This window comes from Hemicordylus capensis, chromosome 1 (genome assembly GCF_027244095.1).
Source record: "Hemicordylus capensis ecotype Gifberg chromosome 1, rHemCap1.1.pri, whole genome shotgun sequence".
NCBI lineage: Eukaryota > Metazoa > Chordata > Lepidosauria > Squamata > Cordylidae > Hemicordylus > Hemicordylus capensis.
This window is the reverse complement of record NC_069657.1, coordinates 75,867,994-75,890,455: the sequence shown is the minus strand read 5'-3', so window position 1 is coordinate 75,890,455 and position 22,462 is coordinate 75,867,994. Positions and strand designations below refer to the sequence as shown.

General features: G+C 42.7%; 2 protein-coding genes across 10 annotated transcripts in view; one reads left to right on the top strand and one right to left on the bottom strand.

The window, feature by feature from the left end:
• ZFYVE1 (zinc finger FYVE-type containing 1) overlaps positions 1–21,565 on the bottom strand; it is a 46,928-nt gene extending 25,363 nt beyond the window's left edge. The window contains exons 1-3 of one of the 7 annotated variants that reach the window (XM_053283330.1): positions 21,434–21,565; positions 20,969–21,292; positions 8,071–8,913 (exon numbers count right to left, since the gene is read on the bottom strand). In XM_053283330.1, coding sequence (XP_053139305.1) covers positions 8,071–8,568 — 498 coding nt within the window. In that variant the 5' untranslated portion in view covers positions 8,569–8,913; positions 20,969–21,292; positions 21,434–21,565. The other 6 variants (XM_053283331.1, XM_053283333.1, XM_053283328.1 and 3 more) reach the window with 6 other exon arrangements.
• Positions 21,566–21,605: 40 nt separating this feature from the next.
• The window catches only part of RBM25 (RNA binding motif protein 25), a 50,084-nt gene continuing 49,227 nt past the window's right edge, over positions 21,606–22,462 (top strand). For 2 of the 3 annotated variants that reach the window (XM_053283327.1, XM_053283325.1), the window contains exon 1: positions 21,613–21,745. The gene's annotated coding sequence lies outside the window, so the exon portion shown is untranslated. Of the gene's footprint in view, positions 21,746–22,462 lie in introns of all 3 variants that reach the window. The other variant, XM_053283326.1, reaches the window with a different exon arrangement.

Here is a 22,462-nt window from a genome sequence, read left to right as displayed (position 1 = left end):
CCATATCCTCTGGGCTTGTGTTCAGAAGAATCTCAAAACTGAGTACCAGGAGATGGCCATGGGTGCCTGCCACCCAAAATTACCTCATTCTCTCACCTGAGTTCTATCAATCTGTCCACTAGTAATTTCCAGCTGCAATCAGTCAGTGAACAAACAAGATCCTGAATTAGTACATTCAACTCCATAAATGTTAGCCCCATGCAAAAGTCTGTGGAGCCATTTATTAGTGGCAAAGAATAAATTAAAATTTCTGCTTCTCCCCTTGTAATAGGATAGAAATATCTTAAAATAATCTATTTACAGTCCTTATTAAATGGCCCAATTTACACACTTTCCCTTTGGGTCCAAATGCCAAAATCTGTAACATCCAGACTAGTGATGTAAAGACTGGAACTACACATGCAGCCAAACTGTGGTAGAGTCCTGACATAGTAGAATGGATTCAGATTGCATTTAATACTCTTCCTTGCAAGTAGAAACTTAGCACAATAGTTCTGCTCAGTCCTCTCCTCATTGTGCTCAATTTCTACTTGCAGGGAATATTTTACATGGAGGAATATTAAAAATATGATTTCCCACACGTTTTGAATTTATTCTACTACTATTCAGCTACTACAGGATTCTCATACATACATAGATCCGGCTGCATTAGCTATATAATTTGCTACCAAGGGGTAACCAAAGGCCAGATTCAGCCTCCTCTGATTTTAATGATCCAGGACAAAACAATCTTTAGACAGTGGCGTTAAAAAGCTATGTCAGATGTGACCTCTCCCTCCACTCAGTCACATAAATGTTAGTTGTGCACACTTCTACAGGGACTAAATCACCAGCAATGAATGCTGCCCTGCTTTATCTTCACGTTTCAATGTGTAGAATCTCTTTGTTTAAGTTTCTAGCTGAAAAAAGTAAATTAACAATTAAATTAAAAGGTGTCCTAGTTTCCTGACTAGACTTGATCTTCAAATATTTAAGATTGACTGCAATATTCATCTTTATTTCAAGGACACAAGATGTCAAAATTCTGCTAGGGAGTGAAGCATGCTTTCCTAGAACTGACGCTGAGGAATGGGTGGAAACTAACCCACAAGCACATTTCTTAACCCGCCTAAAGATGCTAAACTTAGCAAGAGGGTGGGAAATCCCTGAGTAAACAAAAGTTGATTTATTGGTTTTCACTCTATTTTAACACTCCTAAAATCTACTAATCATTCAGCCTTCTCTTTGGAGAGAATAAGTAGTAAATATTACTCTAATCTTATCTGTGCACGCACGCACACACACGCACACACACAATTCCAAGTCATTTTGTCACAGATCATCATTACAATTACTTACCTACTTGACATAGAGTTCTCCATTAGGAGTGAGCCAGTGTGCATAGGACTGAAAACTACAGACTTCATTCAAATGCTCAGTGGGGGAGGGATGGGGGATACAGGCCTTATGCTTTCATGTCTATTTGCAGTGTCACCTTGACCTGTACTTTAATGAGGAGATAACAGCTCTCACTTAGAAATATGGCCAGTCTTTTTTTCTTGGCAGCTCCTGTAGATTTAGCAACATTTAGTAGGTAAAGCTTTTCTTGGTCTGGAGCAGAACTGATAGGAAAAGCTTTACATACTAGTTTCAATATAACTTAAAAGGTAAAGTGTGCCATCAAGTCAATTTCGATTCCTGGCGCCCACAGAGCCCTGTTTTCATTGGAGAATACAGGAGAGGGTTACCATTGCCTTCTCCTGCGCAGTATGAGTATGAGATGATGCCTTTCACATCTTCCTATATCGCTGTTGCCTGATATAGTACCAGTGGGGATTCGAACCGGCAACCTTCTGCTTGTTAGTCAAGCATTCCCTGCTGTGCCACTTAAGGCGCTTCCCAATATAATTTGCAGCTTTAAAAAAAAGCACAGGAGACCTGACTGGGGGTGTGAGGGGGAGTTGGCAATTCTCCACAAAGTGCATTATTTAAATTAAGGTAGATACTGGAGGGAGAGAACCTTCTTGTGCTGCTGTGAGGTTTTCCTGGTTGCAAATGGGGAACTGTAATTGTTAGGGATCCCCTTTCACTGCCATGATGTTGTTTATTGGAAAATGGAACAAGTAACAGATGTGCTACTGCCATGACAGACAGTGACTGATAATTAGAAGCAATGCTGGAAACTGCAGATAGTCTTAGAACCAAGCCACTGGGTGGAGCTCTTTGCCTTTACTGGTGTCAAAACCAAGAGTTAACATCTGTTGCATAAGAAACCAACTTTTTTATTGGAACCAATTGTAATGAGATGTGATGAATTTCAATGAGAGGTCTTATATTCCAGTCCCTTCATGTAGTAAGCAGACACTACCGTAACTAGATGAACTAATAAGTCTCACTCAGTATAGAAGGTGGCTTCCTATGTTCCTAGACAGCACTCCCTATTAACTAAGCTTATTTATTGTTATATCACAGAAGCATTTTTGCATTTGTGCCATTTGTCAACTTGCAGAATTATTTCTTCTACTTGCCAAAGCTTTAGTTACGAGGATTTGAATATACAATAGAAAAAATTATTCCTTTACCACTGAGCAGGGAAGCTGACAATAGATGTCTGACTTCACCACAAAGATTTTAGCCAAGCAAGGAATCAAGGCATGAAGTGAAGGCATCAAATAAGAAAATGCTTGTTCTACCAAAAACAAAGGCCAAGTACTTAGCAGGAAAGGAGAGGGATTTCAGTAATTTCATCACATAGTATTTCAATGTCAACACAAAAGATCTGACAATAGTAAGTTTCCTTAATCTTAAAGTGCCTGACCTTGGCAGGACACTTCATAAAATAACCCATCTCTCGAAGTTTGTTGTTTATCTCCTGAACTTCAAACTCTTCGCCTTTCTTACATCAAGTAGGTCAATCAACTCCTTTTATGGAAGGCTGACTAATGACATGATTAAGAATGATGATTAACGGCCATGATCTGCTGAGACCCAGAAAACAGCATTCACTCCCTGGAGAAAAAGATTCAGTACACAGCACAGAGGGGAGAAAAAACAATTTTTGCACACACACACAGGATCATCCTTGAGTCCCATTGAAAGTAATGGGATTTAAGTTCATCTTGACAAACTTGTCTCATTTTCAGGGGCGTATCTAGGGTAAGGCAGGCAGGGCATGTGCCCTGGGCGCCACTTGAAGGGGGGCGCCATTTTTTTTAAAAAAAAAATTAAAAATGGCCCCCAAAAACAAAATGGCCACCATGCATGCTCAAAAGACCTCTGTGAGCATGCACGGTGGCCATTTTGTTTTCAGTGGCCATTAAAAAATTTTTTAAATGGCCACCACACATGCTTAAATGGTCCCTGCGAGGCCCTAGAGGCCAGCAGGGGGAGGGGGAACCTTTGGAGACACTCCCCCACGGCCTTTAGGAAGTCCCCCAAAGGGGCTACAGGTTTTAAAAAAATAAAATTTAATATAATATGTCACAGTACACATATACAGTTTGGCACTATGTACAGAGAATCAGGGCTTATGAATACTGAGCTGAAGCTTATGAGCTAGGATTGTATTCATTTGCTCTTACTTTGCTTCTTGTGATAAGTGAGTTAAATGTGATGTCTTAATAATATGGCTATTAATGGTGAGTTTGTCTTTGTCTTTGAATCAGTGTGAAATCCCTACTATTAAGGCCCACTAGCAGTTGCTTGCTCTCTTTCTCTCATTTTAACTGTCTTTCTGAAATACTAGAATATATTCCAAGCAGTGACACAGTTTACTCTGCATATCCTTTAATTATTTTCAGAGCATCTGGGAAAAGTCAAATTCTCCATTTATTTTTAAAACTTATGTAATAGTGATGCTACAATGCATAGTAGAGAATTAGACAGGCACTTCTGTTTAGTTTTCCAAGTACACCTCCACATAGTTTTGGGGTATTTCATAAGCCCCAGCATACTGAAATTTGTCATTTTCCAGCATTTTTTTGTCTGGCTACATCCACTGCTAAATAGTTTTTGAAATATTAAAAGATGAACAAGCTTGACTTGTATTTTTCAGCTGATATTATGGTAAAGTTATTTGAAAGATGGGTGTCAGATGTTTGGATAGGGGGCACAATTTCAGTGCTTGCCCTAAGCGCTATTTTCCCTTGATACACCTCTGCTCATTTCCCCCCACAATGGTGCTTAGTTTGAATCCCGTTCAGTAGTTGTAGAAATTAGGCTGAGAGCTAACATTTGGAATCCAAAGTACCAAGTCAGCTGCTTGTTTCCATCCAAAGAGTCCAAAAATACTCAGTTAATTTGCACTCATGCAGGCAATACTTAAAGACATTTTAATTTTATAGAAGTTTCTAATAGACCTTTCTAATGGAACATAACAACAGCCTTGCTGGATCAGGCCCAAGGCCCATCTAGTCCAGCATCCTGTTTCACACAGTGGCCCACCAGATGCTGCTGGAAGCCACAGGCAGGAGTTGAGGGCATGCCCTCTCTCCTGCTGTTACTCCCCTGCAACTGGTACTCAGAGGCATCCTGCCTTTGAGGCTGGAGGTGGCCTATAGCCCTCCAACTAGTAGCCGTTGATAGACCTCTCCTTCATGAAGTTATCCAAACCCCTCTTAAAGCCACCAGGTTGCTGGCTGTCACCACTAGGGATGGGTCCGGAACGGTTCGGAGGCCATTCTAAAGGCCTCCAGACTGTCCGGACCGGTCTGGACCTGGCCGGTTCAGTTTGGATGGTGGGGGTTCCTTTAAGGGCAGGGGAGGGTTTACTTACCCCTCCCGCCGCTTTCCCCCCTCCACCTCGCGTATTGTCTGTAGTAATTGGGGCGGCAGGATACCTCCCTGCCGCCCCTTCTCCCTCTTCAGTGCAAAAGGCTTCACGGAGCCTTTTGCGCACGCGCATGTCTGGCTGGCTGGCTGCACCGGAGGAGGAGGAGGATCGCTCCTTGCTTTGCCGTTTTTTCTTTCCTCGTTTTCCCTGCCGCTTGGAGCGAAGCGGAAAGAAGGTCCTCCTAGGTTTTCTACCTTGTTAGATTCTAGCCCTTTAACATATAGGGCTACTCCACCTCCAAGGCACCCCTCCCTGTCCTTTCTATAGAGTTTATATCCAGGGATAACAGTGTCGCACTGGTTCTCACTGTTCCACCACGCTTCTGTTATGCCCACTATATCTATTTCTGTGTTAGCAACCAAGCACTCCAGCTCGCCCATCTTGACTCGGAGGCTTTTGGCATTGGCATATAAGCAGCTATACGCTGAATCTCTTACCTGGTGTATGCTATCTTTCTTTGGACTCTTTGAGCAGCTGGCACAGCCTTCTGTCTGCTCTTAATGTGGTTCTGCCCTGTCCCCTCCTGTTTTATCTGAATCCTTTGCACCCTCGCACTTTAAAGGATGGCATTTGCCAAAATGGATACTGCCCAGCTCCTGTCAGCTATTCCCCAGGCATCATTTTAAAAGAGTTCAAATTCTAAGGAATTCAAATTCCTTGGAATTCACATTCTAAGGTCAGGACCCTTGGCAGTTCTGGCCCAAGACCGCTGCTTTGCAACTAAGCCAATGGCAACAAGTGAAGTCATGATGTCTCTTCCTATTGTGATATCAGGAAAGATCAGCCACTTGCTGCCATACAACTTGCATGTAAATACGTAACAACAAACTATAGAAAAGTAGCCATGTTAAGAGATTCAAATGTTAAGGAGCCTAAGGAAGGGGTGGTATAGAAATGTAATTAAAAAATAAGGCACTTTTACATTTGGAGACTGCCAAAACACACTTCTTTAAGGTGCACTGGTTGTGCCAAAGTCATAATAGGCCAGCTCAGATTATACAGAACCATAGTTATATCTTAGTTCCACACATTATTGCTGTGTCTCAGGAGAACAACCTCACCATCCCTTGCCCACGTGCAAGTCAGACAACATGTACTACTGACCAGAATTAGAAACAAATGAAGATCGGGTGTTACATCCAAATCAGCCAATCTTAGTTTATTCTAACAACTTCCTTGATTTAAACCCAAGGTTCCAAGTTGGGTTCACATCTCAGTTTATTTCAAGGAAGTTAGTTAGAATACGTCACGCCTGCTTGGTTCAGACATGACCAATCTCAGGTTTTTTTCCTAAGCACAGTGGGAAATAGAATTTTTTCAAGTCATGTGCAGGCAGGGGAGGAGAGAACGTGTGTTCCCAAGGCTTGGAAATATCACATGATGCCAAGATGCAATTATGGTTCTGTGTAATGTCTGAAGTGGCCCAATATTTGTTAAGTTACTTACCATGTGGATTGCCTAGCCAAAACAAAGTATCCGACTCAGAACTATTTATTCCAAGCAACCATGTGGCAAACAGTTTCGAAACATTACAGCACCTCCAGAGCTCCCACCACCCAGAACAATTTTTCAGTAGCCTCTACCTGGAGATCATAAAATCTGAATCAGACCATAGCTACAATTTGATGAGTGTACGCTGTCACTTCAGAGACTACTTTGACCTTTTCCTTGTGCAGACAAGCTTTTGCCATTTTCCTTTTGGAAACACAGATGGTTTGACTGAAGATTTGGAACAATGGACTACTGCCACTTTTGTCAGAAATGTCATGAAGACATTTCATGTCTGTTGTCATATTCTAAACTGGGAATTTAGGATAACAAAAACTCAGAATAAGCACTTGGGTGCATCAACCTTCCACCTTGTCACATACGCAGTCTTGTGTGGGTGCAATTACTCTCTTGCCACCTTGAATATATTTTTGTAAGCAGTCTAAGTTTGTTTCTAACCACAGTTGGAAGCAGAATTCTTCCAAGTCACACACAGGCAAGGGAAGGGGGAGCACGTATCCCCAAGGCTTGACAAAGTCGCACAGAACAAAGATGATGGTTCTGTACAAGCATCTACAAAACTAAGTGCCCCCAGCCCTCTGGCATGCAGGACACCCAGCACCACACATCTCCTCACCAGGTCTTATTTCCCCTGCCATTTTTGAGAAGGTATGAAACAGCAGGAATTCTTCCTGAACCGTGGGCTCCCATTGTTTCTTAAGATCTCCACATCCCATTGCAAATGACAGAATTTCCACTTCTCTCCTAAGCCCTCTGCCTGCACGCCAAAAAAAGAATCAAGGAGAAGATAGGGGATTCTTGGCAACCAAAAATAATGGCTGGCTAGTGAACTAAGCCTAAATTTGTGGATCCCTGGTTCTGTATGACATCTCAATTGGCCTAGTGTTTGTAAGTTACTTCCCATGTAGATTGCTTGACCAAAAGCAAATTCTTTGATTAAGGGCACGAAACTTCACTGGGTTCAAGTGTCCTGGCGAATCCTAGTTTTAATTCGGGATTAGAACTAGAAACCTTTCTCCCTTCTCATGCAAAGTGGGGAGTATGCAACTAGAGCAAGAACATTGTATGAAACCAGGATTAAATCAGAGTTCTACATTCTAGAGCAGGGATTCTCAAACTTAGGTCCTCAAGTGTTATTGGACTTCAACTCCCATAATCCCCAGCCTCAGTGGCCTTTGGTTGGGGATTATGGGAGTTGAAGTCCAATAACACCTGAGGACCCAAGTTTGAGAATCACTGTTCTAGAGCAACAATATCACTGTCATGCAATTTCATCTACAGAATTTTCCAGCAACTCTAATCAATGGTTGTTTTATGATAAATTCTTATACACACACACACACACACATATATATATGCTTTAAAGTTTATTTTGGAGGAAAGCAAGATATCTTGGCCCTGGAATTTCTTTGCCTCAAATTTAGTACCTGGGAACAATGGATACTTATTTAGTTTTTACTTGTATCCTATACTTGAATTATTCATAAGACTAAATCATCTCCATTTTATAATTAGCACAGAAGGAAAAAACTTCATTGTTTTGAGGAGAGACATATACTTAATTTAAGAGTGGTTCAGGAAATGATCAATAACAGCCTGGCTAGTGAAGTCCAGTGGATTTTGGGCTGAGGTGAGGTGAAAGGAAGGCCAACAAAAGCTCTTAGGCCCCTCAGGCAAGCCAAGCAGATCTGACTGGCTAATTAGGAACTACTCATCACCCTATCCACTTCAAAATTCATAGCAGCTCTTACCTGGATTTCTTCTGTTTCATCCACCAAGAGGAAGCTTACAACACTTTCCGTCATCTTCTTCCTCTTGGCCTCCTCATCCATCCCCTCCAACTCCTCCTGTTCATGGGTCTTTCCACCATGGTATACAGTAATGGGGTGTTTCCTCTTGTTTCCACCAGCATGATTCCTCTTCTGACACTCTACACATAAGTTAATTTTGCATGCCTGGCACCTTACTGCTGCTCTTTGTCTAGAGCTTGCAGTATTGCTCGGCAGGATGCTCCCACTGGCAGCTTTGCAGGAGTCACAGTATGGGACGTGGCCAGCTTTAATACGGGTCCGTTCATGGTTGCGTAGCCTTTCCTGCCGGTGCAGTTCTTCTTCACACCGCTGGCATTGCAGGCTGCCACACTCATCGCACTCAAAGGTGGCTTCATCGGTGCCACTGCAGGCATAGCTTTCCTGACACATAAGGGTGGTATTCAGTCCTTTATCTGCTGTTGGAGGTTGGGCACTCATTTTTTGATATTTATCGTTGGCTTTATACAATCAGTTTAACTATTAATAAGTATGTACATTGGTTTTGCAATGGTCTAAAATCAGTATTGGCATGGAGGAAATTCTGCAAAAGTCAGTGTGTGTTTTAAAATATATATCAGTATTGGTCTTATTTCCCGCCCCCAACAATGGTTTTCATAATATGCACAGTGCAGTTTGTCTAAAATAAAATGTAAACACTGCAGCTTCCCACAATTAATGACAAGCCTAAATGCTGGGCTTAAAGTCACAACTAATTTAGATACGTGTAAGAAAAGTAGTTGGATGTGTTGCTAAAATGCCATCCAGATTTTTGCCCTGAAACACCTAGAAAAGAAAGAAGAAAAAGAAAGAGACATCAGAAAAACCAAAGGATTAATGGAGAATTCAGACAATATTAGCAAGTCCTTTGCTTTCCTTGCACACTTCAACACCTTCAAAATGCAGAGCACTTGCAGGCACTTCCCAGATCTGCTTCTGGCCTAAATAAGAGACTTCTTCGTCTGCACATAGCAATGCTGGCTCACACAGAGACTATTTTAGTTGCAAATATATCTGAAAAATGAGCTATGTTGAGTCCCTCACAAAAAGTAGCTTTAAAGGCCTTCACCAAACTAACAGGTAAGAAGCCCAGTCCTACATATATTTACTCAAATTAAGTCTGACTGAGTTAAATGGGACTTACTCCCAAGTAAGTAAGCATAAGATTGCGACCTTTATTACACTGGAACTCATTTGTGTAATCAAATCTGATCAGGGTGTCTCATGTCAAAGTTAGATGTTCTTAGACTCTACAAACTAAGACCAGTTTGTTTTACAGTAGTGATAGCTCCACTTACCTTAAACACAATTTACTGCAATATTTATGCCACAAGGTATAGCATGTGTGTGTGTGCGCGCGCACACATACACACTTGTGAATGTGTGTGTCAAAGTAATGGCGTTTCTACACTGTTTACACTTGTGGCTCCATAGCTTCCAAACAAAACCTTGCCCTGAACCACAATAAATATTTCCCTGTGAGTATAATCAGAATAAGGACAAGATACATACCTAGTGAGTTGACTAATTACTTATTACTGTAAACAAGAATAGGAAAAGACCGAAATACTAAATATTATTTCTAACAGAACAGTCAACCTTCCTATAAACAATAGTGGTAGGGGGGAGGGGAAGGGAGGCAGAAAATCAAACAAACAAAACAACAAACCGTACTTCGGAACAAAACAGACCCCAGCACAAGGGCTCTAATAGCCCAACCTATTGTTTACAAAACAGTAGGCACCTTCGTCTTCCTCTTCCTCCCTGCAAGTCTTAGTGACTAAGGAATCGGCTCATAGTCTCCTCCTCCTCCTGTTAGCTGCAAGGAGTGGGGAGAGTTCCTTTCCCCCCTCGTGCAGGATTAGTTTAACTCCCGATGTGTCCAAGCCCCACCTTGCAGACCTGGCACCACAGGGGTGGAGGTAGTCAAGACCAATCTCCAGCTCTTCTCCCCCTTCTCCCCTTGTTGTCAGTGTTGATCAGCTGATCGCAGGGAACTTCAGGGTTATTTTTTCTCATCCAAGACAGGAAGGTGAGTGGTGGAACGGGGAAGGAGGGAGATTAGATGCATTCTGGGAATTGTAGTGCTTAAGCCTGGTACCTCAACCTGTTCAAAACGGGAACGGGACTACATGTCCCCACATGCACAGCGGGAAGAAGCCGAGCCGATACGCACTGCATGCTGTGAGATGTAGTTTCGAAAGTCCCTGAGCTCCCAACATTGACGAGCTAAAGCAGCAGTAGAAGGGGGGTGGAGACAGGGCAGGGGTGGGATGAGTGTAATGTGGATTAATGTGTTGTGTAATGGGGAGGAATAGTGAAAGATAGGAACATTCAAATGGAGGTGAGCTCTTGGCATTTATGGCGTATTAGCTTTCGCTCCCAAGGCTATTAGTGTGTACTTTGGCATGCCTGGAAGTGAAAGCTGCTGTGAGCTGCTGCTGTGTTTTGTATATAGCTTTGCTAAGGTTAGAGTCTATACGTTAGAGTCTATACCTGACAACTCAGCATAATCCCATCCCAAAGCAATCTTTTTCTCTGGTTTACAGATAAAGTGTTTTAATTTGTTAATTTGAATGTTTTAATCTTTTTTGGCTGTTTTAATTGTCCCGTAAACCTCCCAGAGAACTTGTGTTTTGGGCAGTATATAAATGTATTAAGTAATATTAATTATTATTTATTATTATTATTAATACAAAGAGGTCTGCCTCTTTTTAACCTTGTTTTGTGCAACTCTTACTAACACTCCTAACACAGGAAGGGAGAGTTTCCATTACTGGAAGGAGAGTCATGTGACTTCTTTAGAATGCCCACTACAAAGATTTTGGATTTCACAAGTTGCAATATGTTAAAAGGAACTTCTCAGCCTAATGCTAGACCTGCGTTATAAGTGAAACCAATCACCACTGTCAGTCAAATTTGTCATCAGGGGTACTATAAGCAGAACTGCCAGAATTTACCTACTACACTCTAGCTCCCTAAGCACGAATTCTGGATAACCATACTGTGCATACTTTCGGGAGCCTGAAACCACAATGTGTTTCTACAGATGGAAATATTTGGATTACTTAAGGCAAAAATAAAAGAAAAAAGAACCCTACTTCAGAAGAACAATACAGAAGCTGGTTCCTAGTTTCTTATTCATACCAAACTTCCGAAACATTTCAAATCCAACAGTTTTTGGCTATGTGCTGTGTAACTTTGCAAGAAATATTTTTGAACATGTTGCTTCTGTTCTAAAACATCTGGCTAGCCAAAACTACTCTCAGCCACATCATTTTATCTTCATTTGCATAGTATAATTCCAACCAATTGATTAAGTGCCGTCTAGTCAGTGTCGACTCTTAGCGACCACATAGATAGATTCTCCCCAAGTTGATCTGTCTTTAACTTGGCCTTTAAGTTCTCTCAGTGGTGCATTCATTGCTGTCGTGATTGAGTCCATCCACCTTGCTGCTGGTCGTTGTCGTCTTCTCTTTCCTTCAACTTTCCCCAGCATTATAGACTTCTCAAGGGAGCTGGGTCTTTGCATAATGTGTCTCAAGTATGATAGTCTGGGCCTGGTCATTTATGCCTCGAGTAAAAATTCTGGATGGATTTGTTCTATGATCCATTTGTTTGTTTCCTGGCTGTCCATGGTATACTCAAAAGTCTTCTCCAGCACCAAAGTTCAAAAGCGTCAATGCTTTTTCTATCTTGCTTCTTCAAAGTCCAGCTTTCACATCCATAGAGTGTCACGGGGAAAACCATGGTCTGAACTATTCTAATCTTTGTAGATGTAGACATGTCACAGTATCTAAATATCCTTTCCAAGGCTTTCATTGCAACCCTACCAAGTGCTAGTCTGCAGGTTATTTCTTGACTGCTGGATCCTTTACTGTTGACGGGAGAACCTAAAAGGCAGAAGCTATCCTCCTCTTCAATGTCTTCTTTGCCAATTCTGAGCGTGGTTGCTGTACCCATTGTCATTAGTTTAGTCTTCTTTACATTAAGTTATAGTCCCATTTTTTCCACTGTGCTCCTTGACTTTCATGACTAGAGCTTGCAGATCATCCACATGCTCATCTATCAGAGTGGTATCAGCGTAGCGTAGGTCAGGGATTCTCAACGTTGGGTCGCCATATGTTATTGGACTTCTATTCCCATAATCCCCAGTCCCAGTGACCTTTATTTGGGGATTATGTGAGCTGAAGTCCAATAACATCTGGGGACCCAACGTTGAGAATCCCTGGCGTAGGTTATTGATGTTTCTTCCTCCAACTTTAAAACTATGCTCATCTTCCAATCCAGTTTCTCTCAGTATGTTCAGCATATAATCTGAATAAAGAAAGAGAGAGTATACAGCTTTGTCTTACTCCTTTGCCGATCCGGAACCAGTCTCTTTCACCATGTTCCGTCTGGACTGTGGCTTCCTGTCGTGTGTATAGGTTTCTCATGAGAACAATGAGATGTTCTGGGATGCCCATTTTCCTAAAGATATTCCACAACTTGATATGGTCAAAGTAATCAAAGGCTTTTCTGTAGTCAATAAAGCACATATTGACTTCCTTCTGGTATTCTTTGGCTTTCTCAATTATCCAGCGTCCATCAGCAATGTCTCTTGTTCCTCAGCATTTTCTGAAACCAGCTTGAACATCTGGCATTTCCCTTTCCACATAGGGCTCTAATCTGCGTTGGATGATCCTGAGCATTATTTTGCTAGCATGTGAAATTAAGGATATTGTGCGATGGTTTGCACAATCTGTTAAGTCGCCTTTCTTTGGTATGGGTATGTAGACTGACCCCTTCCAATCTGTTGGCTACTGCGTCATTCTCCAAATTTGCTGGAATAGTTTGGTTAGAGCCTTGACTGGTTCTTCTTCTGTTGCCTGCCATATTTCTGTAGCTATTCCATCAATTCCTGTAGCCTTCCAACTTGGTAATGACCAGAGTACTGATCTAACCATCTTCCCATACTAAAGGTACTTGCAAATAGGGAATATCTTCTAGAGTATCTTGGATGCTGACATCCCTGCTGTACAGGTTTTCAGTATACAACTTCCATCTCTGTTTGATCTGCTCTGAATCAGTTACTATCTGTCCTTTGGCATCCTTTAACATACCAGTTCGAGGTTGGAACCTCCCTCTGAGTTCAGAGATCTTTTGGAAAACTTTCCTTGTTTTTCAGTGTCTATTTCCATCCTCAAGGTCTTTACAGATGTCATTGTAGTACTGCTCCTTGTCTCTTCTAACAACTTCCTGAAATTCCCTATTAAGTTCCTTCCTGAGGTCTTTCTCTTTCTTGACTTTGGATTCTCTCCTCTTCTGGGTAATTTCCAATGTCTGTTCTGACATCCATTTTGCTTTCTTCTGTTTCTTAGTCTTTTTGGCAGTCTCTTTTCACATTCATCCTTAACAACTTGTTTCATTTCATTCCACAGTTCCTCTGGTTCCCTATCAATGAGGTTCAGAACTTCAAAGTGGTTCCTCATGTTCTCCTTGAAAATGGTGGGTACATTCTTAAGATAATATTGGGGAGCCTGGATAGCTTTGTTTTTCCGCTTTAACTTGACTTGGAACTTGCACATGAGCAGTTCATGATCTGTTCCACAGTTGGCCCCCGGCCATGTCCTTGCTGTTATAACTGAGCTCTTCAACCTCCTTGCACCAATCATGTAATCAATTTAATTTCTGTGTATTCCATCTGGTGATGTCCATGTGTATAGGTGCCGCTTTGGTTGTTTGAAGAATGTGTTAGTAATGAAGAGATCATTGGCTTGGCAGAAACTAATAAGTTGTTCTCCTGCTTCATTTCTGTTTCCAGGACATATAGGCAGACTGTGTTTTCCTCCTTACTTTTTCAGCTTTGGCATTCCAGTCTCCAACCACCAGCACCATATCTTGCTTGCATGTCCTGTCAATTTCAGACTGGACTTGAGCATAAAACTCATCAACTTCCTCTTCTTCTGCATCGGTTGTTGGGGCATAGACTTGAAGAACTGTCATGTTGAAGGGTTGTCCACGAAATCTAATTGATATTAGTCGGTCACTGACCACATTGTACCCAAGTACTGTCATTGCTATATCTTTCCTGACTATGAAAGCAACACTGTTCCTTCTTTGGTTTTCATGTCCTGAGTAGTAAACGGTATGATTTTCTGACTGAAAGTGTCCCATTCCAGTCAATTTTAATTCACTGACGCCCAAGATGTCAATCTGTAGTCGATTCATTTCATCTTTTCACTGTGTTAAGCTTTCCCATATTCATGCTTCTTACATTCCACGTTCCCATTGTAATTCTGTCTTTGCAGCTTTAGATTTTATTTTCCCGCATAGCAACATCAGCTGCTAGACATCCAAAAGGCTTTAGTCTAATCACATCAAACAAACCATCTCAGAGAAACTCTGAGAGATTCTCAGCTCTTTCTCAGTAGCATGCTGAGTACCATCCAAACTGAAGGGCCCATCATCCAGCACTACATCGACAATCATTCTATTTTGTCTATCCATGTGGTTTTCTTGGTAAAATACAGGAGTGGTTTACCATTGCCTTCTCCAGTGCAGTATGAAATGATGCCTTTGTTGTTGTCACTGAGTGATTGCCTCCAGCACCTTCCTATATCGCTGCTGCCCAAAATAGGTGCCTGCTTGCTTTAGCTGCACACTTTGGGTGACCCTACTGGGAGTATACCTCCCGGAGTATTTCACTCATCCCTCCCAGGAACCCGCCCCCCCCCCCGCCATGATGAGCCAGCATAGCAGGACTTGGGGGCGGGGGGATTATTCCAATAGCATAACAGAATCTGGCCACTAATCCTCTATAATAAAAGGCTTGATTGTGATCCCATGTCATTTTGCGGCCCCTGTCTTTCTTGGCCGTTCTGGGCATGCGCAGAGCACATGCCCAGAACGACCGAGAAAGATATGGCCACAGGGACACGGGCAGCCATGTTGGAAGGAAGGCCGGAGGCGGTGGCAACTGACCCTGATGGCGGCGGCCGCGGCAGTGTGGGCGAGGCAGCGGTGGCCGCATGGGGGCATCTGGTCCTGATGGCGGCGGCCGCCGCGGCGGGAGTGCGGACAAGGCAGCTGTGGCCGCGGCGGGCCGGCTGGCCCCGATGGTGGCGGCAGTGGCCGCAAGGAGACTGGGCCCGCTGGCGGCAGCCGCGGTCAGGATAATGGGGAATGGCTCTCACACTGAACATTGGGTTGGTTGGAAAAGTGGCCCCCTCTTGAAAAATAATGAAGATCGCTGTCATATTCTTTTGTTTAGAAATCACCCGTCAGTCTCTTATCCTGTCTTAGAAGGCGGTATTCAATTAGACCAGTTCCAACCTTTTAAGGCTCTCATGATGTAAGATAACAGGTGCTTCTACACTAGCCTTTTTCTCCATCCATACCATTAGCTCATTGTCATTTCTTCTAGAGAATCCTAAGGAGGCTTCTCAAAATTTGCATTCTTTGTTTTTCCTATTGCCTTATTGATTATTGTTTTAGATGATGTTTTGTTTTTTGAAGAGCTGATTTATTGTGACACTCTCAGCTTCCAGCACAATAGCAGCATGAAGCTTTTAGATGTGAACTCAAGTGCACAGCACTATTGTCTTGCCTACTCTGAAGACATGCTCTTGGTGACTGTGTGAAACTCTGCCTCTCTTTGTCATTTCCATCACCATCATCTATCTCTGAAAGGAAAGCCTTGTCAATGTCACAGTTCTAAGGTCTATCTAGTCCAGCATCCTGTTTCATACAGTGGCCCACCAGTTGCCTTGGAAAGCTACACAATTAGAAGATGAAGGCATGACCCCTCTCCTCCTCCTGATGTTCCTCTGCAACTGGTATTCAGAGGCACCCTGCCTTGAACATGGAAGTAGCCTATAGCCATCAGGACAGATTCTTTCTCAGTTTGCCTTTTATTGAAATATCATTGTGCACACATTTGCTTTTTCAAAATGTCTATTTGGGTGGTGGGGGAAACTTAAACCCAAATGAGGGCCAAATGATCTGTTTATCATTCCTAGGAGCTAAAAAAAAGAGTGGAAGCAAAGGAATAGATGGAAGAGGATGAGAAATTAAGTTTCTCATATACCCTCTGGGCTATTGCTACTATCGACCGTAGTATCCTAGAATGTCAGAGTGTTGGGGGTGGGAATAGATTCCAGATGGTGTCACTTGGACACTGTTGCGCTTTGAAATGTGAGCTTTTGTATGGTGTCCCTCAGGGCTCCATGCTGTCTCTATAATGCTTTTTAACATCTACATGAAACCGCTGAGAGAGATCATCAGGAGATTTGGTGCAGACTGTTATCAATATGCTGATGACACCCAGATCTATTTCTCTATGTCAACATCATCAAGAGAAGGCATAACCTCCCTAAATGCTTGCCTGGAGGTGGTGATGGGCTGGATAAGGGATAATAAACTGAGACTGAATCCAGATAAGATTTAGGTATTTATTGTGCGGGGTTGGAACTCCAGAGACTATTTTGATCTGTCTGTTCTAGATGGGGTCACACTTCCCCAAAAGGAACAGGTACGTAGTCTGGGAGTGCTTCCGGACCTATACCTCCCCCTTGTATCTCAGGTTGAGGTGGTGGTCAAAGGTGATTTCTATCAGCTTTGCTGACACACCAGCTGCATCCATTTCTTGAGATGAACAACCTTTGAATGGTGGTACATATGCTGGTAACCTACAGACTTAACTAACTTCTGCAATGCCCTCTATGTGGGGCAGCCTTTGTATGTAGTGTGGAAAACTGTAGTTGGTCCAGAATGCGACAGCCAGATTGGTCTCTGGGTCATCTAGGAGAGATCACATTACTCCTGTGAAGAGTTACACTGGCTGCTGATAGGCTTCCAGGCAAAATACAATGTGCTGATTATAACCTATAAAGGCTTAGGCCCTGGGTATTTAAGAGAACATCTTCTTCATTATGAGCCCCATCACTCATTTTGGTCATCCAGAGAGGTTCGTCTCCAGTTGCTCTCCAGTTTGTCTCTGGAGAGCAACTGTCCAATCTCCAGTTCGTCTCTGGTGGCCACATGGAGATGGGCCTTCTCTGTTGCTTCCCCGAGATTGTGGAATGCGCTCCCTACTGAAATACGAGCCTCCCCATCTCTGACAACTAAAAAAGCAACTGAAGACTTACCTCTTCACCCAAGCTAGTCAAGCATTTTATGTCTCTGTAAACCACCCAGAGATGAAAGTTTGGGGAGATGTACAAATTTGATAAATAAATAATAAATAATAGCTTTGAACACTAACAAAATGTGTATAAATGTTCATAATAACTGCAGTTTTAGAAAACTATAAATACTTCAAACATAGTATCTTGATTTCACTAAAAGGCCTTAAACAACTTAATTAGTTCCATTAACTGCAATGGCATTGCTTCTGGGAAAGGAATTTCAGATTTAATTAATTATCATCAATACACATCAGTGCATATTTTGCTAACCAGCTCCCTGATCCCCAATCCTAAATACTGCTATGTGCCCCCTATTTCTGAGCAGTAAGAAGTTTTAAGGGCAGAGCTACAGGGTTCAATTTGCTTTGGATGAGAGAACGCTGGGCCCTTATACTATCTATCTATCCATCCACACAGAGCATAGCAAAGGCAAGTATGTTCCTCAAAGCAGACAGAACAGTGGTTAATTTATGCATCAAATTCCCCAAAAGCAGCTACTGCAATCTCCTCCAAAGCTGCACCTCAGCTCAGTTAACTCCCTAAACTCTTAGCACTCTTTCTTTCCAGGTCCATTCAAACCGGCTGTCCATTCAAATAGAGACAAATATGCAGATGCAGAGCAGCTAATCTCAGATCCTAATCCTGCAGGTGAACTGCCCATTCAGGAAACTAGTAGCTCCTACTGAGGGAATTTCATCCAGTTCTGGACTATTAGCAAGCCATGTACTTTACAAAGTCTGTCAGCAGCCATAACAGTACAATTGCAGGGATAATACGTATTATCAGAATGAAAGCCGAAGATACTTAACTAAGGTAAATGTAGAGTTGCATCGCCAAGCTGGTGGCAACTCCTAGTGACCACAGAGCCCTGTGGTTTTCTTTGGTAGAATACAGGAGGGGTTTACCATTGCCATCTTCCACGCAGTATGAGAAGATACCTTTCAGCATCTTCCTATATTGCTGCTGCCCGATATAGGTGTTTCCCATATTGTGGGAAACATACCAGCGGGGATTCAAACCAGCAGCCTCTTGCTCCCTAGGCAAGTTACTTTCCCCACTGCACCATTAGGTGGCTAATATACTTAACTACTCAGTTTAAATAGTACATCTTAGCATTTGTCATGAGCTGATATGTTCTACAGTATGCAATATATGCTGCAATTCAAATTTTGCTCTAACTAGAAGCTACACATACACAAGAGCAAGTATGATCCCAGTATGATCAGGAAGATTAATGAAATGTCCTTGGGCAACTCACTATATTTCAGTTCCTCATCTCTAAAATAGGAGTAATAGTGACTTACAGTATCTCACCTCACACAAAAAGGTGAGGTGAGAGGGAAGGGCAGGGGAGCCTACAAGTTATTGATTTGCCAAAACAATATTCCATAAAGCTATAAACTTCATTTGCTTTCCAGGTTACTCTTCCATTCAGCATACAGAACTATACATCCACATACTGTTAATTATCGTCACAAGGATGACACACATTCCAATCACAAAGTTCTGATAGTCGGGAAGGCTCGTATGTTTTTCTAAATAATATTACTTATTGTTTAGACTCATATTGCTATTGTTTTGCAACTTCATTGCAGTCATATTAAGAACATTTACAACTCATTATTAACTGACTTGGGAGAAGACAAGGATAATATAATATGAGAATAGACAGTTGCATTTTAACAACTTGATAAGGTTTACTGCAAACAAACAAGATAATAAGCACTCTTGAGCACGACACATGCCTAACTAGCTATCAAACCAAGAGGATGATTTAACAAACTTAACTATATATATATATATATATATATATATACTTTTTTCTGAACTCTGCATTTAAGGCTGCAATGTAATACACTTGCTGCTGAACGAATGTGATTGCAGCATCACAATTTCTTTATACTACCTACCTGTGCTCCCTATGGAACACATGTATTTATTTAGAGCACACACACCTGAGTATTCAAGAACTTCATATGCATTACCTCATTAAGTAAATTGTGCTGTCAAGTCGATTTTGACTCCTGGCGCCCACAGAGCCCTGTGGTTTTCTTTGGCAGAATACAGGAGGGATTTACCATTGCCTCCCTCACAGTATGAGATGATGCCTTTCAGCACCTTCCTATATTGCTGCTGCCCAATATAGTTTCAGCGGGGATTCAAACCGGAAACCTTCTGCTTGTTAGTCAAGCATTTCCCTGCTGAGCCTCATTAGTAAGCTTTAAATGAAGTTGACCAATCTTATCCCCATATTACATATGGGGGTCTCAGGCTAGGGTTACTGCTGGTAATCCTAGTCTCAGCTGAGTCTGAAAGATATGTGCCTTGCTTTAGGCTACATAGTGAATTAATGGCTCATGAGTCATGCGTTTAACAACTATATTGTAGTGGTGTTTCCAAAAGTCAACATGATTGCATCTTTTTCTGTGTCTCTGAAGCTTTCCCCAGAATAAAGTTATAGAACCTATATATAATGCAACCAATGTGATTTTAAAAGTGGTAATACCACTACATATCATACATGGTATCTTAAAATAGTGACAAGTACCCCAATATGTACGACTCCCTCTGTTATTATTTAAAATGTATTTAATTTAAATTAAAATATCTATAGCACACCTGCTCCATTGAAGTTACCACCTTTTAGCTTGGCAATGTGCCCAACACTATGTTAGTAGCACAAAACAGAGCATCAACTGGCTGAGTATTCTAGCTATAAGTTCATAGGTATTAATCATATTTTAATAACTGTACAGCTCAGTCATGGACATGTTTACCCAAGGGTATATCCTAGTGAGTTCAATGGTGCTTACTCCCTAGACCTGTAAACTCAGGCAGATAGATAACTAATTTGTAATCAAATCATAGCATATACCCTATTTATTTATTTATTTAGCACATTTTTATACCGCCCTAACCCAAGGCCTACACAATTTTAGTTCAGAGTGCAATCCTTAGTGAAACACTAGCACTGCGATTTAGATTTCTACATCATATACTTTTGTCGCCCTCCTTTTTCCTTGTTTCAAGCTGTTGCTCTTTCTAACCTCAGAAGCATTTTTGCCTCTTCAAATATGTGTTTTTTTAAACCAAAGGCAAAATATTCAAGTTTATGTGCTTGCTCTCTTTTCTGTTCACACACAGACACAAACACAAAATTCCACTTTTACAAAACATATGGGGAAAGTTCTATGCATAAGCTTTTGATTTATTATGGAAAGAGATCCTGAAATGCAAGCAATCCACAAAAGTCCAGCTTCTACCCTGGGTGTATGCATAAAAAAACATAACAGCCCAGATGGATCAGGTCCAAGGCCTATCAAGCCCAACATCCTGTTTCACACAGTGGCCCCACTAGATGTAAAGCCCACAAGCAAGCAGCGAGGGCATGCCCTCTCTCCTGCCGTTACTCTCCTGCAACTGGTATTGCCTACCAAATTACCCTAAGGGGTTGTAAGCATTGTGTCACCATTACTGGACTAACTAGCATTGGGTCACACCATAGTGCTGCGCGGCCATAGCTTTACCAAGGTCAGTAACGCCCATGAAATTATGGAGGTGGTAGCCAGCCTTCCAGCCGGCGGTCCAGATAATTCTGCGGTATGCATTTACCACAACTATTTTTTCAATACAAGGAAGCCCAGATAACTCCACTTAATGTTGCTTTTCATTACATAGAAAGGGTGTGGAATGTGGATGCGAAAAAAGAAGCTTCTTTGCCGGTAACGATTCCATGGCGAGAATCCCAGCATTGACCTCAAGATGGCGGCTCTCAGACGAATATCATGTGGTGGTATCGATTGCCCACAACAAAGAGGGCGACGGAGTCATCACGCCCAGTTATGCTGCCCGCTCTGGCAGATATCACTCTTTGGTATTCAGAGGAATTACAATTCCATTGTCTAGAGCCAAGACTTCCTGGTTCCTTTTGACCCCATTTTTGTTGTTCTTTTCGGAGAAACAGAAGGAATTCGCATAGCTGACATTGGGAGGACGAACTGTGGAAGCAAAAGCAATAGTTCATGATCTATCTCAAATCTTATTCCGTCTAAAAACTAAACAAGATGAATTCCCCCTTCCAACAGGGAAAATGAAACTCCCCAGTCAAACCGGAAGTCAATAAGTACGTGCAACTCTACCTTCATGAGTCCATTCCGGAAAAGGGAGTTAGTCATAGACGTTCGTAGAAAAGAAGCAAAATATATTCCTAGACAACCCGCTCTTTCGGAGTCCAGCGTGGACGTTCTATTCTTATGTCTATGGTCAGGGGAGCGAGAGGCGGGCTGGTCCTCTGACGAAAGGCGCTCGGAGGAGGTTGCTCACATGATCAGCCACGTAACGCGACGGCGCCTGTAGCTCTGTGCGGTGCGTTCGCGGCCTAGCTGCCTGCCGGTCTAAGCGGCCTCGAGAGGGATAGGCCTCGCTTCCCCGGCCAGCGCCTGCGGTGAGAGGTGGGCTCAGCTCGGGCCGCTAATCCTTAGAAAGGAAGGGCGGAGGAGAGAGAGGTTAGGGGGGCCCTGGTGACCTAGAGCAACACCCACAGTTCTGGGCGCGACCACAGCCAGGCGGCGGGAGCGAGAGGACTGTGGTCCCTCTTGGTCTCCCGGTGTGGGGGTGGGGGGAGGGCGCGGAGATCCGTGCTCTCCGTGGCACTTGCAGGAGTGATGGGGACGTTTTGTGTGTGCGTAGGGCTTGCCGCCGCTGCTTCTTCATGGCACGCGGGAAGGGACTGTGGAGCGCTGGAGCATCGGGGCTTGGGAGAATGTCCGCCTCGAGCAACCTGCAAGCCAGTCCGTTTAGAATGAATCGGTGCTGCTGGGAGCGCATCTCTGCTGCTTGGGAGGGGAGCCGCACATAAGGCTGGCTCGAGCACGCATGTTCATTGCTCGCTGCGTGCAGCATCTAGAAGAGCATTGCCTGTGCGCCCTCGTAGACCGGTGGGCTCCCTAGACCGAGCACCCCCTCAGGCACGCGTTGCTTTTCGGATGTGTTAATTGGTGCCTCAAATGAGCTTCCCTTAGCTCATTAGTAAGATAACACTTTCAAGTAAACCATTCTCTCGTCTGCCTTAAGCAATGGCCTGAGTTTAAGCTGCTGCTCACTGATTGTTTTTCCTAAAACCTCTATTTCTAAACTCCAGAAGCCTATAAATAGTCTCATGTTAGTAG